Source organism: Mobula birostris, chromosome 26 (genome assembly GCF_030028105.1).
Source record: "Mobula birostris isolate sMobBir1 chromosome 26, sMobBir1.hap1, whole genome shotgun sequence".
Lineage (NCBI taxonomy): Eukaryota > Metazoa > Chordata > Chondrichthyes > Myliobatiformes > Myliobatidae > Mobula > Mobula birostris.
In genome coordinates, this window is record NC_092395.1 from 31,215,186 (window position 1) to 31,231,584 (window position 16,399).

The window sequence follows — 16,399 nt, forward strand, 5'->3', positions numbered from 1 at the left end:
GTTGGCATTCATTTCTAGAGGTTTAGAATATAAGGGTAGGGTTATTATGTTGAGGCTGTATAAGGCACTCATGAGACCACACTTGTACTACTGTGTGCAGTTTTGGGCTCCTTATTTTAGAAAGGATATACTGACATTGGAGGGGGTTCAGAGAAGATTCATGAGAACGATTCCAGGAATGAAAGGGTTACCGTATGAGGAACGTCTGGCAGCTCTTGGGCTGTATTCCCTGGATCTCAGGAGAATGAGGGGGGATTCTGAATGTTAAAAGGACTGAACAGATTAGATATGGCAAAGTTATTTCTCATGGTAGGGGATCCTAGGACAAGAGGGCACGACTTCAGGATTGAAGGATGTCCTTTTAGAACTGAGATGCGGAAAAATTACTTCAGTCAGAGGGTGGTAAATCTGTGGAATTTGTTGCCATGAGCAGCTGTGGAGGCCAAGCCATTGGGAATATTTAAGGCAGAGATAGATAGCTTCTTGATTAGCCAAGGCATCAAAGGGTATAGGGTGAAAGCAGGGGAGTGAGGTTGACTGGAAGAATTAGATCAGCCCATGATTGAATGGCGGAGCAGACTCAATGGGCTGAATGGCCTATTTCTGCCCCTATATCTTATGGTCTTGTATTATAGCCATAATGAATGAAGTGGGATTTCATTGAAACCTACTGAATATTGAAAGGCCTTGATAGAGTGGATGTAGAGAAGATGTTTCCAATCATTAGAGAGTCTAGGACCAAAGGGCACAGCTTCTGAATAGAAGAATGCCTCTTTAGTATAGAGAAGAGGAGGAATTTCTTTAGCCAGAAGGTAGTGAATATGTGGAATTCATTGCCACAGATGGCTGTGGAGCCCAAGTCATTGGGTATATTTAAAGCGGAGGTTGATAGGTTCTTGATATGTACGTTTGTCAAAGATTACAGGGAGAAGGCAGAAGAATGGAGTTGAGAGAGAAAATAAATCAGCCACGATCAAATAGAAGAGCAGACCTGATGGGCCAAATATCCTAATGCTGTGTGTCTTATAACAAAGATGCTGAGGGAAGGGCAGGAAAGGAAACTCAAATGTTCCAGGTTACAGATGCTGCAGGTGTTTAGGAAGCACAGGTAAGAGGAGGCAGAGTTGCCTTCTTGACAAAAGAGGACATAACAGCAGTGCTTGTAGAGGATATTCTTGGGAGTGGATTTATTCAGCTAGGCTATATGGGTAGAACTTAGGAACAAGAAGGAGATTGTACTGTAGGTTCAGCAGGAATAGAAGGAGCAGATATATGGAGAAAATATGGATAGTTGCAGATATTGTAGGGTAGTATTCGTGGGAGATTTTAATTTCCCTAATATTGACTGGGCCAACCATAGTGTTAAAGGCTTAAGCAGAGTGGAATTTGAAGTGTGTCCAAGAAAGCTTCCTTGTTTAATAGTCGGTGCAACACTGAACCCTAGGAAATAAGATAGGGCAAATGGTGGAAGTGCCGGTCAGCAAACACTCTTGAGTCCAGTGACCATAATTGTATTAGTTTTAAAAAGTTATGGAGAAGGAAATAGTTCACAGATTAGGGTCCTGAACTGGGGCAATGCAAGTTTTGAAGGCATTAGGTGGCATCTCATAAAGGTTGATTGGGCAAAATTATAGCAGGGAGAGGAGTGGCTGTCACAAAGAAGGCTTTTAAAAGTGTGATGTTAGGGATCCAGGGCCTACATGATCGAGTGAAGTGCTGGTAGATTTTAGGAACCCTGTTAATGAGAGATATTGAAGCTCTAGTTAAGAAAGAGCGAGGCATACACAAAAAACACATAAGCAATTGGGAACTAATGAATGTCTTAATGGCATCTACTATACAAGTGAACTTAAGAGAAGTTAGGAAGTCAAAGAGGATACAAGAAGGATCTGGTAGGCAAGGTGAAGCAAAATCTCAAAAGATTCTATAGATATTAGGAGTAAAAGGGTGGTTTCGGAAAGAATAAGCCCCCTTAAAAATCAAAATGGCTGTCTTTGTGTGGAACCCAAGAAAAAGGGAGAGAGTTTATTAATGAATATTTCTCATTTTTAACTATGGAGAAAATGATAGAAGCTAAGGAAATGAGAGTAATGAGTGATAGCATACAGAGGGGGTATGAATATCATACATATGGACCACATACAGATTAATAGGGATGAGTATTGGAGACTTTATCAAGTTGGATAAATCCCCAGGGTTTGTCCTGGTGCATTCCCAAGACTTTGTGAGAAGCAATCAATTTTTTTGATAAATAAAACAAAACTTTATTCATAATAAATATATATACACAAGGGTAGACCATGCAAAGCCTGTATATTTGTGAGCAATGCATTCAGCAGTTTTAAGGTACATTTTAAAAACTGATAGCACTGTTGCCACTTATGTGACTCCCCCGGGATGATATGCTAATATTTAAGGAGCTTCCCCTCCTGAGCAGCTGCTCCCTGTCCTGTAGCAGAAGAACCTTATACTGTGGTCCTTCCTCACCTATCCTTGTGTTGGCTACATCAAGCTTCAGTACGTCCCTCAGCATGGACTCTTGCAACCTGAAATTTGCCAGTCAGCAACATTCCTTTATAGACATCTCGATGTGCTGGGAAGCCACCAAGAAAAGAAATTACAGATGCATTTGTAGCAATTTTTGCTTCATCACTGCATTCTAGAGTGTCTAATGAGACACCATTGTTTAAAAAGGGAAGCAAAAGCAAGCCAGGACATTACAGGCCAGTGAGTCTGACATCAGTGGTGGGTTAAATTACTGGAGGGGATTCTGAGGGACAGGATATACCAACATTTGGAGAGTTAGGGTCTGATTTTGGACAGTCATCATGGATTTGTGCATGGGAAATGGTGTCTAAGAAATTCTTTGGGGTTCTTGAGGTCATCAGGAGGGTAGATGAATGTAAGACAGTGGATGTTGTCTATATGGACTTTAAGAATATTCAAGAGTTCACGCTTCTCTCTTCTCACTGGTGCCATCAGGAAGGTGGTACAGGAGCCTCAGGATCCACACCACCAGGTTCAGAAACAGTTATTACCTCTCAACCATCAGGCTCTTTTAACTAGTGAGGATAACTTCACTTGCCCCATCATTGAACTGTTCCCATAACGTATGGACTCACTTTCAAGAACTCTTCATTTCATGTTCTCGATATTTATTGCTCATTTGTTTACTTATCATTATTTTTTCTTTTCTTTTGTATTTGACAATTTATTGTCTTTTGCATATTGGTTGTTTGTCCATCCTGTTGAGTGCGGTCTTTCATTGATTCTGTTGTGTTTCTTGGACTTACTGCGCAAGAAAATGAATCTCAGGGTTTCATATGATGACATACAGTACTGTGCAAAAGTCTTGGACATATATATACACACACATATACATATAAATATATATCTATAGTAATTTTATGTATTGCACTGTACACTGCCACCACAAAAAAAATTTCATGACATTTATGGGTGATGATAAACCTGATTCTATTATGGACTGAGTGTGGGAAGGGGGTGAGGAGAAGGGAATCATGGTTGGGAAAAGGGGAAGTGAGAGGGGAGGGAGTGGGCGGGAAGCACTAGAGAAACAGACATTCTGTAATGATCCATAAACCAATTGTTTGGAATCAAATGACTTTGCCGGGTGTCTCAGGGCTAGGTGCATCTGCACCCATTCCACCCTGCCCCCCCCAGCCCAGGCACTCCTGTGCCACCTGTTCCACATCCCTCCCACGGCGATTCACTTTTGCCATTCCCAACATCCTTTGCTCCTACACCAGATTTCAAAACTCGCTCCCTGCTCTACATTGATAAATACAGTATTGTGCAAATGTCTTAGGCATCCTAGCTATATATGTATGAAAAATTTACTTTGTAGGAAGACCTTTAACAAGGTTTCTCATGGCAGCCTACTCTGGGAGGCTAGGTAGCGGATTGGATTCATAATTGGTTCAGTGGTGGGAAGCAGAGGGTGATGGTTGAGGGTTGTTGTTGGACTGGAGACCTATGCCTCAAGGGTCAGTGCTGGGACCCTTGTAAATTACATAAATGATTTGGATGTGAAAGTACAAGACATCTTAAGTTTGCAGATAATACTATAATTAGTGTTGTAGACAGTGTAGGAGATTTCAAAACTACAGGGATCTTGATCAGCTGGTAAATAGGTTGAGAATTGGCAGGTTATATTCAATCCTGATATACAAGAGGTATTGCATTTTTGGGAGATCAGATCAAGGTAGGACTTGATTAGTGACTTACAGGGCCCTGAGGAGTGTCATAGAACAGAGAGATCTAGGAGCGCAAGTGCATAGTTCACTGAAAGTGGCATATCAGGTAGTTAGAGTGGTGAAGACAGCATTTGACATACTGGCCTTCATCAGTCCGGGGATCAAGCTTAGGAGATGGGAAATTATGTAGCAGTTATAAAAGACATTGGAGAGGCCTCACTTGGAGTATTGCCTTATGTCACACTGTGGTATGAAAGAAATTATTAAACTAGAAAGAGTGCAAGAAAGATTTACCAGGATGTTGCCTGGACTTGGGGAGGGGCCTGAGAAACAAGGAGAGATTCCATGAACCAGGACTTGGCTCACTGGAACATAGGAGATTGAGGAGTTAGTTATCTGATAGGGGTCAATATGATCATGAGGGTCATAGGGTAAAAGCAGTTTTTTTCCCCCAGGGAGCTGGTGCTAAAAACAAGAGAGCATATGTTTTAAAGATCAAAGCGAGAGATTTAAAAGGGACTTCAGGAGCAGCTTCTTCACACAAAGGGAAGTGCATATTTCAAAGAGCTGCCAAAAATGGTTGAAGTGGGCACATTGGCGATATTTAAAAATGATCTAAATAAATAGATGGATAGGAGAGGCTTAGAGAGACGTAGGCCAAATGTGGGTAGATGGGACAGTCAGCAGGGATGAGTTGATCTGAAGGACCTGTTACGTTGTAAGGCTCTATGACTTTGTGCTGGAAGACCAACGAGTATCACGACCAATCGTTGAGCATCTCTACATGAAACACTGTCGTAGGAAAGCAGCATCCACCATCGGAGATCCCCACCACCCAAGTCACTGCTGCCATCAATTAGAAGGTACAAGAGCCTCAGGACTTGCACCGTCAAGTTCAAGAACAGTTACTACCTTTCAACCATCAAGCTCTTGAATAGAAGGGGATAAGTACACTCACTTTCCCCATCATTGAAATGCTTCCACTACCAATGATCTCACTTTATGGACTTCTTATTTCATTATCTTATGTTCTTATTATTTATTACTATTTATTTATATTTATGTTTTCATTTTGTTGTCTTCTGCACTCCAGTTGACCTTACATTGATCTTGCTATAGTTACTATTCTATAGATTTGCTGAGTATGCCCACAGAAAAATGAATCTCAGGGTTCTAGGTGGTGACATATAGAAGAAGAGAGCTCTTAACTCGGAGTGGAGTCATCGGGATGCCATCATTGATGGCGTTTTTTTCGCAGGCTTTCTTATTTTTACAAGTCCAAGTTGCTAGCTTGACACTCAACCCAGCGCGGATGGAAAGCGTGCAAGGGAGCTGGCTGGATTCGAACTCGGGAGCCTTCGCTCTGAAGACTGGCACTGATGCCACTATGCCACCAGCCAGCTGGTGACATATATGTACTTTGATAATAGATTTACTTTAAGTTGCAAGTACCAAAGTGCAGTTTTCACTGAGTTGATCTTCCAGCAGCACTTGCTGTTAGCTAAACTACCCAGCTACTCTCTCAAAAACAAAAAAAAACAGTGGGAGTAGCCTGAAGGCTCAGGTATTGCAAGCTAGATAATTCCAGAAATACCCAAACAAAAAGAGCAGCCAAAGAATGCACACCACTGCGAGAGTCAGTGACTTTTGGAAAGGAATGCAAATTGAAAGAAAACTATGAAATAGATTTTGTTTGAACTGCCTTTTATCATGAAAGACAGTCTTAATCTTCTGCTAAGTACAAAACAGCTGTTATGAACCACAGACATTTGACTGGAATACAAGACAGTTTAAAAAAGGTTATCAGTAAAATAAACTAATTAAAGTGTTTCATGAACTCCTGTAGGGACTTTGGTTTGCCATTTGCTTTGCCAAGATCCTGATTATTGAAGCTTTTAAAATCTAGGTGTGGCAGTATTCAAACTCTTTTCTAGAGTAGAAATAAGCACTGAAAATCAACCATGCATAAAACAGGAGAAGTGCAGGGGCAGTTTCTGGAACTGGGTTCATAAGCCAAAAATTTTAAAACACAGCCCACTTTCATACAGGTACAAAGCTAATGATGCAGCCAAACAAGATGACTTATACTTACGTCAAGCAGCACGCAAAGACCAGCAATAAATGCAAGCAGATAAAATGCAAACCTCCAGCTGCAATAGAGAAAATATGTAGGTGATCCTAAACTGGGTCTTATAGACAAGGTGCCAAAGCCAGTCAAATCAAAATAATTTAAATTCAAACGGTAATTTTAACTTCCAAATTAAAGCAATGTTTGGTCTATTAAAAATTAACTTTAAACAAATATATTCTTCAATGATATCAAGTGAAAAATTACAGAAACAAGCAACTTGAAGCAGTGTATTAATTTTGAAGATAAGGGAGCAAGAATTTATTAAAAGTTTGACAGTAATGGTAGTAAAGCTACTTGGGAAATTAGGAGGCTCACAAATACCAAAGCTATATGAATTAGCATTCATCACAAAAAGAGATTGGAAAGTGGATTGTTATCTCATAGGGAGTATTGAAAAGACATTACATTTTCCAGGTAAAGTGATAAAATGAGTAAAAGATTACAGAGCTTCCAGATGTCGGGAGAGTGGAATTGATTTCTGATAGCCCCAGTAAAAGTTGGCACAACAAAAGTGAACCAAAGGATCTTCTACTGCCTATTAGCCTTCAGTCACATCCATCTCTTTCTCACTTTCCAGGCCTCCCTATTACATCAACATACACTGTGGAGGAAGTTCACATTAGCATTTAAAAACAGAAAACTATAGGAGAGGAGCGCAGGGACACGGAAAAGATTATACTAATGATATACCAAACTTCAAGCAGATTAGATTGGAGTGGGAGCCATCAGTGCAAAGTCTAAAGTTGGTATAAATAGATTGAACAAAGAATTGACCTCTAGATTAAATGGCACCTGACAGTGAGGATTTAGTGAATGATTCTCCTGACCTTGAAGAATACAAATAATACAACTCATCTATGAAGTTCAGATTCAGAGGTTGCAATAGTAATTAAGTGACACTCAAGACTCCAACCCTTACAGTGGAATGTCACCCTAGCATCAGCTCCCACTAGAGTATGGATTTTTTGTTCAACTGGTGTCCTTTGATTCCCAACTTTTGGAGCCATTTGCAAAGGACAAACTCACAGGAAATAGCTGGGGTGTATTTGCCTATTGGTAATACCCACATCTTGTCTTGGGATCAGAATTCTGAATAAGAGCTGAACATTAAAATTAGTTAATTAGCATTTTAATACCATTCTTAATGATCAGTCAACTTAAGAACAGGTATGACATCCAAAACCTTCCCTCTCCATATGCCTTCATTATAAAGTTGTACAATCCAGTTAGAATAAATCTCTATAAATATTTTCGCAGAAATCACACCAAGGTCTGAATTATGTACACAAAACTCAAATTTGATCTTCATTTGTGTTTAACAAGTTTAAGCTCATTTTAAAAATTGTGAATGGAGAGAACATTTTGATTCTATAATACTTGAGACAAGGAGACTATTCTAGCTTAAACTCTGCCATTTACCCATCTCCTATTATCTATAATCTGTTCCCCAATTCATTGTGCTCCAAGACTAATATCCCACCTCACCCATTCCTGCAACATGCTCCTGAATTCACCAAATAAAGCTTCTCATGCCCTACCTCCAAGGAGGAACCTTGAATTATATAATTTAACATCATTTCCATTGCAGTAAGTATGGGATCTGCCTCGTACACACTTCCCAACAAGCAGTAAAGTATCCAACAATAATCATTCACTGGCAATTATACCTCAATAATCATCAGCCCAAGAAAACATATTTCCCTTTCAACAGAGAACCAAGAAATCCGTGGTGAAAGGATGAGATTGCAGAAAAACAGAAAGGGATTAAATTTGCAAACAACAGGATTTCTGCAGATGCTGGAAATTCAAGCAACACACATCAAAGTTGCTGGTGAACGCAGCAGGCCAGGCAGCATCTCTAGGAAGAGGTACAGTCGACGTTTCAGGCCGAGACCCTTCGTCAGAACTAACTGAAGGAAGAGTGAGTAAGAGATTTGAAAGTTGGAGGGGGAGGGAGATCCAAAATGATAGGAGAAGACTGGAGGGGGAGGGATGGAGCCAAGAGCTGGACAGGTGATTGGTAAAAGGGATGCGAGAGGATCATGGGACAGGGGGTCCGGGAAGAAAGACAAGGCGGGGGGAGGAACCCAGAGGATGGGCAAGGGGTATATTCAGAGGGACAGAGGGAGAAAAAGGAGAAAGAATGTGTGTATAAAAATAAATAACAGATGGGGTACGAGGGGGAGGTGGGGCATTAGCGGAAGTTAGAGAAGTCGATGTTCATGCCATCAGGTTGGAGGCTACCCAGACGGAATATAAGCTGTTGTTCCTCCAACCTGAGTGTGGCTTCATCTTACTTTGATTTTCAAACTGCTCAGTATTGTAATCAGCTCTAAAAAGGTAGAGATGCAGACTTAAATTAGTATGTCCTTTGATGTTTGATGTAAATAGCATTAATGCCTTGTTCTTCTTAATGTCTAAGTCCTGGAATTTACAGAACTAGATATTTAACACTAGACCACTGGACTAGGCCATCAGATCATTTGGTTTGTTTGGCACTAATATTTTAAGCAAGCAGGCTAGCAAACAGATGGTAGGCAGAAAATTAGGAATAACAATCATCTTGTTAGATGCAGTTAGAAGATTAAGCAGGTTGAAATTAGAACTTTATATCACTCATCACTATTTTAAAGTGCCCTTCAAGTGTCAAGTATAAATAAATTTCGAAGTGTAAATAATTACTACAGCAGCAAAACTATTGGCTTTTATTGCATTATTTATAGTAATTTTGTTTTTGCACTGTACTGCTACAAAACAAATTTCACATTATACAAGACAGTGATAATAAACCTTATGAGAAAGCGGCCTGTTAATGATCTCATTGTTTGAGAGAGAATTTTGTTAGGCACTGGTAACTCTCTGCACTTCTTTAGGAAGGCACATTTCTTTAAAACTCCACTTGAATCAGAGAGCACTGACATTCCTCAAGATATTTTAGCAAGAACACAAATAAAGATTTCAGCAGTAAATGGACCGAAGCATTGCTTCTCTTTTGCTTGCCATAGAGTGGGAAATAATGATATAAAGGAGCTTCAGGATACCTCCTTTCTTCCTTGTCACTCATTTATCCAAACTTAAAGGAACAACAGAATTAAAATATATATTTTGATATACATTTCTGGCATCAACCAATTGACCTAGCATAGATAACAAATAGAGCCTGATTATTCCTGAATGATTAGATGTGATTGGCCCACAAAATGCCAACACTTAATTCACTGTGTGAAAAAATATGGCCTGATAGAGGAAAGGCCAAATCTTCATGGCAGAAGTTAACACTGTTCTGAAGAGAACTTATCACCATTTTTAGAAACTAGCATGCTGACATCAAACACAGTCTATAAGTTTTAGATACTGGGCCTAATCTATTGCCACTCCCAGTTTAGTTCTTTCAATAACATTTGTACCTGGCCTCACAGAATTTCTGGGTGATGCTGGGCCTGTCCTGATTTCTTCGACTTCGAAACCATATCTTTACTTCCCGCAGTGAAATGCCACACTGTTTGGCAAGAACAAGAAGATCGCTCTGCAATGAAAATAGCACAAAGCACACTAAGACATCATATCTGGTACTATCAAATAGTCCAGAAATGAATCTGCACCAAAGGACAACTTTAGCCAGAGGACAATCTCTGCTGTCACTCTTAGAAATAATCAAACTCTTCTAAAGCTTACAGAGCAAGCTTAATTTTATTTTAATTTTTATTTGTTATCTTTTAGGCACAAAAAATTGATTTTAAGGGTTTGTTGGTACAGAGAATGGAAATTGAATAAACTTCCCTAGATCAATGTGATGCACTAAATGTGGTGAAGTCCATTACCAAAGTAAAAGCCAGAAAAGATGAAGATTGTAGCAATGTACTTTGATGAAGGGATTGCACATGCAATTACGTTCCTTATCCCCACCCTCAGCTATTTAAAAATAGATTCCTCAACCTTCTCATATCTAGGACATCCTAACTTGTCTGGAAAATCCACTGATCAATTATCTGTATAGGTAGCCTTGTTGAATGCTCAGAGGACAACTATCCTGGACACGATCACCAAGTTTGATTATTTTTTGTTTTGTGACATCACACCATAATCTTTGCCAATAATCAAGCTAGTATTTCTTTAGTAACACTGCTTTTGTACTCATGGAGCTCCAACACAATAGGAGTTTAATGCCAATCTTGGGCCCAGACACTGATACTGCAGTATGGCTTCTAGATATGGCTTATGACTTCTTATCAATAAAAGCAGAGTTCAGAGCAGACGCTCATTAAAAGTCAAAGTCATTCAGTTACTGCATGGAACAACATGGCAGAAAGCCAATCATAAACACCACCTCTCAGTACAATCCTCAGCCTCACATAGAATTCAGTTCTAAAGGAGTCAAATTACCAGTCGGGTGTAGTTGAATAATTTATAAGACAGACCTAGGTTTTGAACATATCACCACCAGAAATTGTGGCTCATGTTAGATAACATAAACTACTGTTGGAAGACACCAAATATTAGCTAGGATGGGTTTCAAAATTATTTGGCAAGTGAATTTGAGAAACACATTGGAATGGCCCAAGCTGGAAATCTTTGCAGGTGTAGAAGTTATTGTCATAGCTAACCTCCCCTTAGTCCAGCTAAGATCATTCAAAAATAGATAAAAATCCAACAGTTGTTACCTTGTGGAATTATGGACATGCTCAAATTCTCTCTAATCAGTCTTATCACTTTGAAAGCAAGGATACCTGTCATTGAAATAGGATTGCCGAGATATCAAATGTAGATTTACCCAGTTGCATCCCTATTCTCATGGGCCAGACCTTCTAAAAGATCCACCCAAAGCTGAACTTTTTTTTAAAAAACTGGAAAATAACAAATCTCCCAACTTTCCTCCATTTGTCCAGGAATCTCTCAGCTCACCAGAACTCACTGGGCCAGTGACATCTCTGGGCCTTGCGTCAGCAAAATACCCTCATCATCAGTGATTGGCAATGAATTAGGACATCTAGACTGCTGAATGGTCAGAGGTGCATTCACAAATCAGGTTGCAAATCTCAGATCAATGGAGGTGCCAGCCAGCTAATAAATGCGATTTTTCTTTAAAGTGAACCATGTTAATAGTGCCTCCTAACTTCTGTTGACTTAAAGTTCCCTCTCATCTCAAGTTTGAATGATATTAAACTAACCCACCTCTTTGGGACAAGTGCTCTGAGTTCTATAAACCTTCTCCAGGTCAGGCTTAGGAGGGACTTTCTGTCTTATTTTCTCCTTCACGCCCATTTGCTTGCTCAGGGGTACAGCAATCCACCTAGATTGGCAGAAGAGACAAGACTTATCACTGCAATAACTACAGCTAGCAGTATCCTGAATAGTTCATACTCAGGTACAGCTCACAGTTTAAAATTTAACCATCTTTACTTCAAGGTGAAGACAGGATTTAGAAAGCGTGTATGCTACCAGTGGTATTCTCTTAAATTCAATAGTAATACATGCTTGAATGCAAATAGCACACTAGGTGGGATATCCTTAATTCTTAAACATCACAATGTACACCCAAATATTCCTCGTTAGGCCTGGGCCTACTTCAGCTGCTCCAGGAGCAAATCTAGGACTTGGTCTGGATCGAGTTCCTGTTAGCTTATTTCTATTGTTTGCACGATGTGTTCCCCCCCCCCCCACCCCCCGCGCAGTGATTTTTGGGTCTTTTTAAAAAATTGGGTTATTCAAATTTATTGTTTTGTGATTGCCTGTAAGCAGACAAATTTCAAGGTGTTTAATTAGTACATTCTTTGATAATAAATCTGGTTTGAATCTTTGAAATATGTGTATTAAAAGGGCTGCGTTGCAGATCAGAGTGTGCATTGCGGAATAAAGATCAGGCAGTAAAGCATCAGTGCTATTCCTACTTTCTCCTTTATGTTGCTGCTGTTTAGTAGATCAAGAACAGATGGTTTTACTGCCTTTTCCCCAAAATATTATACAATTTATATTAATAAGCCCAGTGCTCAAGATTCCTAGAAAGGTGCCAACAGAGCAACTGAAGTATGTCCACTCTAGAGGTATACCAGTATCAGAGCTCTTAGATAAGCAAATGCATGGGAAAAATAGAGGACTACATAGGAGCGAGGGGTGAGGTTGATCTGAGAGTAGGTTGAAAGTTGGCACAACATTATGGGTTGAAGAGCCTGTGCTGTGTTGTAATTTTCTATGTCTATATGTATCTATATAAACTGATATGAAAAAAGAGCAAGGAACATCACTTCTAATTTTGTTTTAAATATATGTCCAGCTCCACTTTATCAAAAAATAAAAACTGGCCATTCTGGGTTCCAATCCCCTCAGTGGCTCACATTCTTGTTGACCTTAAACCATTCATGTGCTTAGTAATAATTAACCCACATGTGGGAAGTGAACAAGTTCAGACACAGACTTGCCTTTACACCCCAGCCCACTTTATCCTCCCTTCATTGCTAATCTTAGACCAGGTAGTAAACCCAACCTGGTGAGATGGGTTAAAATTAATCCTTTGTATGAATATTTCAGCTTCAAAAGAAAAATGATTTTTTTTTACCAAGAGCCAAAATAAAAGAACAAACAAACAGCTAGTTCTTTTTAGGTCCACAAAGAAAGTAAAGCTGATTCTATGCCATGTACGCTACCTAAGCCAAGCAAAAATTAATTCAAATAGGACCCATTGCTAATTTTAAAGCAAGTGATGATAATACAGTTGGTAGTTTTAAAACATTGCATTTAATGACAAAGCTTTTCTGTACTTAATCAATTTGTTCACCTGATCAGTTTCTTAACACCAGCAGTCCACCTTACCTGACACTTTAAATTAAGCTGTGTTCAGAATCTCTCTCCCAGTATTAATCACCATAGTTTCTGGATCTAAATGAGCACTTCATTCATAGGAAACAGAATCTCACTCAGCATTGACGAGACTCTTGTTTAATTAATAAACATTTTACACTTGGAATTCAGTCTATTTACTAACAGGCTAGCTGTTAATCCTGGAAACAAAAGTTCATTTGAATTATTTGCCAGTACCCACATAACTCTGCTTCAGGACTTTTAATGTGCATTTCTACAGCTAAAAATAGAAAAAATTAAAAACTGTTGTGAAAGCAGGTGTTTTTTATATTTTCTACAATCACAATAGCACTAATTGTTAAGCCATACAAAGGCATACACTTATACATAACCTTTCATAACCCAATGATATCCTATTGCTTCCCATACTCTATCCTGTCCGTGACAGATGAGAAAACTTTGATTACTTTTACATGTAGAAGTTTACATTTAATACAGCTATACTGTAGTTTCAATAACTATTATACAATAATTAGTAATCCTCTTCAAACCATACTGTCTCTTCCATCCTCTCCACCCCCAAGTCTCCAAATTCTCAAGACTTCCACAAATTACAACATCACTATTGTAGTGTCCCTAACAATGAGATTAGTCATGGTAACAATGGTACTGCTGTATTACAGGCCTCTCCCAATTACCACCAGTAGAGAAGGTTGTGGGCTAGACCAGTAACTAGCAGCCAGCAGTGAAGTCACCAAGTGATTTATTTAATACAAATTCATCTCTTCACTTTTTCTCCACAACCTAATTTTTGGTGCCTCACTTCTTTAGGCCGTCTTCCTCCATTTGGTAGGCTGTTAAAACCAAAGATTAACATAAAACTCCAATTTCTTTTTCATCCTTAAGTTTAGGTGATATTCCTTCTCTGAAACTTATTATTGCAAAACATGAAAAATAGATGCAAAAGTAGGCTATCTGGCTTATTGATCCTGCTCTACCAATCAATACGATCATGGCCGATCAGGCCATGGATCCAGCTCCATCTACCCGCCCTTTTTCCCCATAAACTATAATTCCCTTACTATGTAAAAGTATATCTGTTTCTTAAATAGAGTAAATGAGGTTGCCCCTACTACTTCCTTGGGCAGAGAATTCCAGAGATTCAATACTCTCTAGGAAAAAGCAGTTTCTCATCTCCCTACAAAATTTATTCCCCCATATCCTGAGGTTGTGTCCCCTATTTCTAATCACACTTACTAGTGGAAAAAACTTCCCTGCCTGTATCCTCTCCATCCCTTTCATAGCAACACATTCAAAAAGCTGGAGGAACTTAGCTGGTCAGGCAGCATCTAAGGAAAGGAATAAATGGTCAATTTTTCAGGCCGAGACCCTTCATCCAGACTGGAAAGGAAGGGAAGAAACAGTATAAGAAGGCGGCGGGGGTGGGGGGGCACAAAGGAGTACAAGCTAGAAGGTGATAGGTGAAGCCGGGTGAGGAGGAAGTTAGGTGGGTGGGGGGGGGGGGGAATGGAGTAGACCCTTTCCATAGATGTTGCCTGTGCTGCTGAGTTCCTTCAGCATTTTGCACATGTTGCTCTGGATTTCCAACATTTTAGGTTTACTTCTTTCATAATTTTATGTTTCTACAAAGTCCCCTCTCAGTCTTCTACAAATAAAAGTACAAAAGGAAAACTGTTGGATAATATTAAACAAAACCCAGCTGCTTTAAAGAGATTTACCTCTTTATTAGCCTATGCATGTCTTTTTTCCCTTGAAAGTTGATGACATATTTAAAAGGTACAAACTAGTATTTACAAAGTGATGAATGAGATATACCTAACCTGTATTATTCCTGCAATTATAACCATGCAGTCCAAAATACAAGAGTAGGAGCAGAACACCAATGAGCTGGCTCCAATCTACCTTTCATAGAGGGAACGAAGAACAATGAACACAAATGCATATAGTAAGGCAATGACAAGGTCACGAGGTTGAGGATAGTGGGCATGTTCAGAATCTTCCATATCTTTCCATGTGATGCCTGGAGGGAGCCAGTATTCATGGTGCCACAGCCACTTGTCCAAGACAGAAGTCATCCTAGACATCAAGCAGAAGTTAATAATGACAATTTTAGTAGTCATTCTTGAAAAGCAAAAATGAACAAGACACCAAATATACTCAGCGGGTCACACAGCGCCTAGTTAAAGTTTCAGGTTGATGATCTTTCATGGGCTTGTACTCGTTGGAATTTAGAAGATTGAGGGGGGATCTGATTGAAACGTATAAAATCCTAAAGGGATTGGACAGGCTAGATGCAGGAAGATTGTTCCCGATGTTGGGGAAGTCCAGAACGAGGGGCCACAGTTTGAGGATAAAGGGGAAGCCTTTTAGGACCGAGATTAGGAAAAACTTCTTCACTCAAAGAGTGGTGAATCTGTGGAATTCTCTGCCACAGGAAGCAGTTGAGGCCAGTACATTGGCTATGTTTAAGAGGGAGTTAGATATGGCCCTTGCGGCTATGGGGATCAGGGGGTATGGAGGGAAGGCTGGGGCGGGGTTCTGAGTTGGATGATCAGCCATGATCATAATAAATGGCGGTGCAGGCTCGAAGGGCCGAATGGCCTACTCCTGCACCTATTTTCTATGTTTCTATGTTTCTATGAGATCTATTATTCTCTCCTACTCGAAATTTCAGCCTTGAAATTAGAACTCATTCAATCATAGTCTTGAATGCAGAGGATAATGAGCAGTATTTGTTTACAGGTGAGAACACAAGATTATATTAGTTTTGAAAGAGCGATTCATTAATGGAAACAAAAAAAATCTTTGAAAATAAGAAGATTTTAATCCTATTTGTTCCACGCTAATTTATCAATGCAAGAGGTTATTTATTTACACAACATTTTAAAGCCACTGCTTTCCTTCAAATAGGTCAACCTCCAGCTGAGTCATTGAATTAAAAAAAACAATTAGTTCTTTCTAAAACTGCAACCACTTGGAAAAAAAAGAACAAGTTAGGACATGTATCTGATGGTTAAACCATGCAACAATAAGGGCATAATCACAATACAAGGCAGGAATAAGCCATCATCAAGATTATTTTTCTGCACTATCACCATTTCCCACAGTTATATTAATAAAAGATCCATCCATCTGTTTTAAATGAATTCACTGACTGAGTCTCCAGGGTAAACTAATTCTAAAGCAGCCACCCTCCTGTGTGAAGCAACTTCTCATTCGAGTCTTCTACAGCATG

The 16,399-nt window shown here is 39.5% G+C and overlaps 1 protein-coding gene across 2 annotated transcripts in view; it reads right to left on the reverse strand.

The window, feature by feature from the left end:
- Positions 1-16,399, reverse strand: part of cers4a (ceramide synthase 4a) — an 86,897-nt gene that overhangs the window by 25,666 nt on the left and 44,832 nt on the right. Inside the window, exons 2-5 of one of the 2 annotated variants that reach the window (XM_072243859.1) lie at positions 15,067-15,240; positions 11,521-11,638; positions 9,756-9,874; positions 6,310-6,367 (exon numbers count right to left, since the gene is read on the reverse strand). In XM_072243859.1, the coding sequence (XP_072099960.1) occupies positions 6,310-6,367; positions 9,756-9,874; positions 11,521-11,638; positions 15,067-15,239 (468 nt within the window). In that variant the 5' untranslated portion in view covers position 15,240. Of the gene's footprint in view, positions 1-6,309; positions 6,368-9,755; positions 9,875-11,520; positions 11,639-15,066; positions 15,249-16,399 lie in introns of those variants that run through there. The other variant, XM_072243858.1, reaches the window with a different exon arrangement.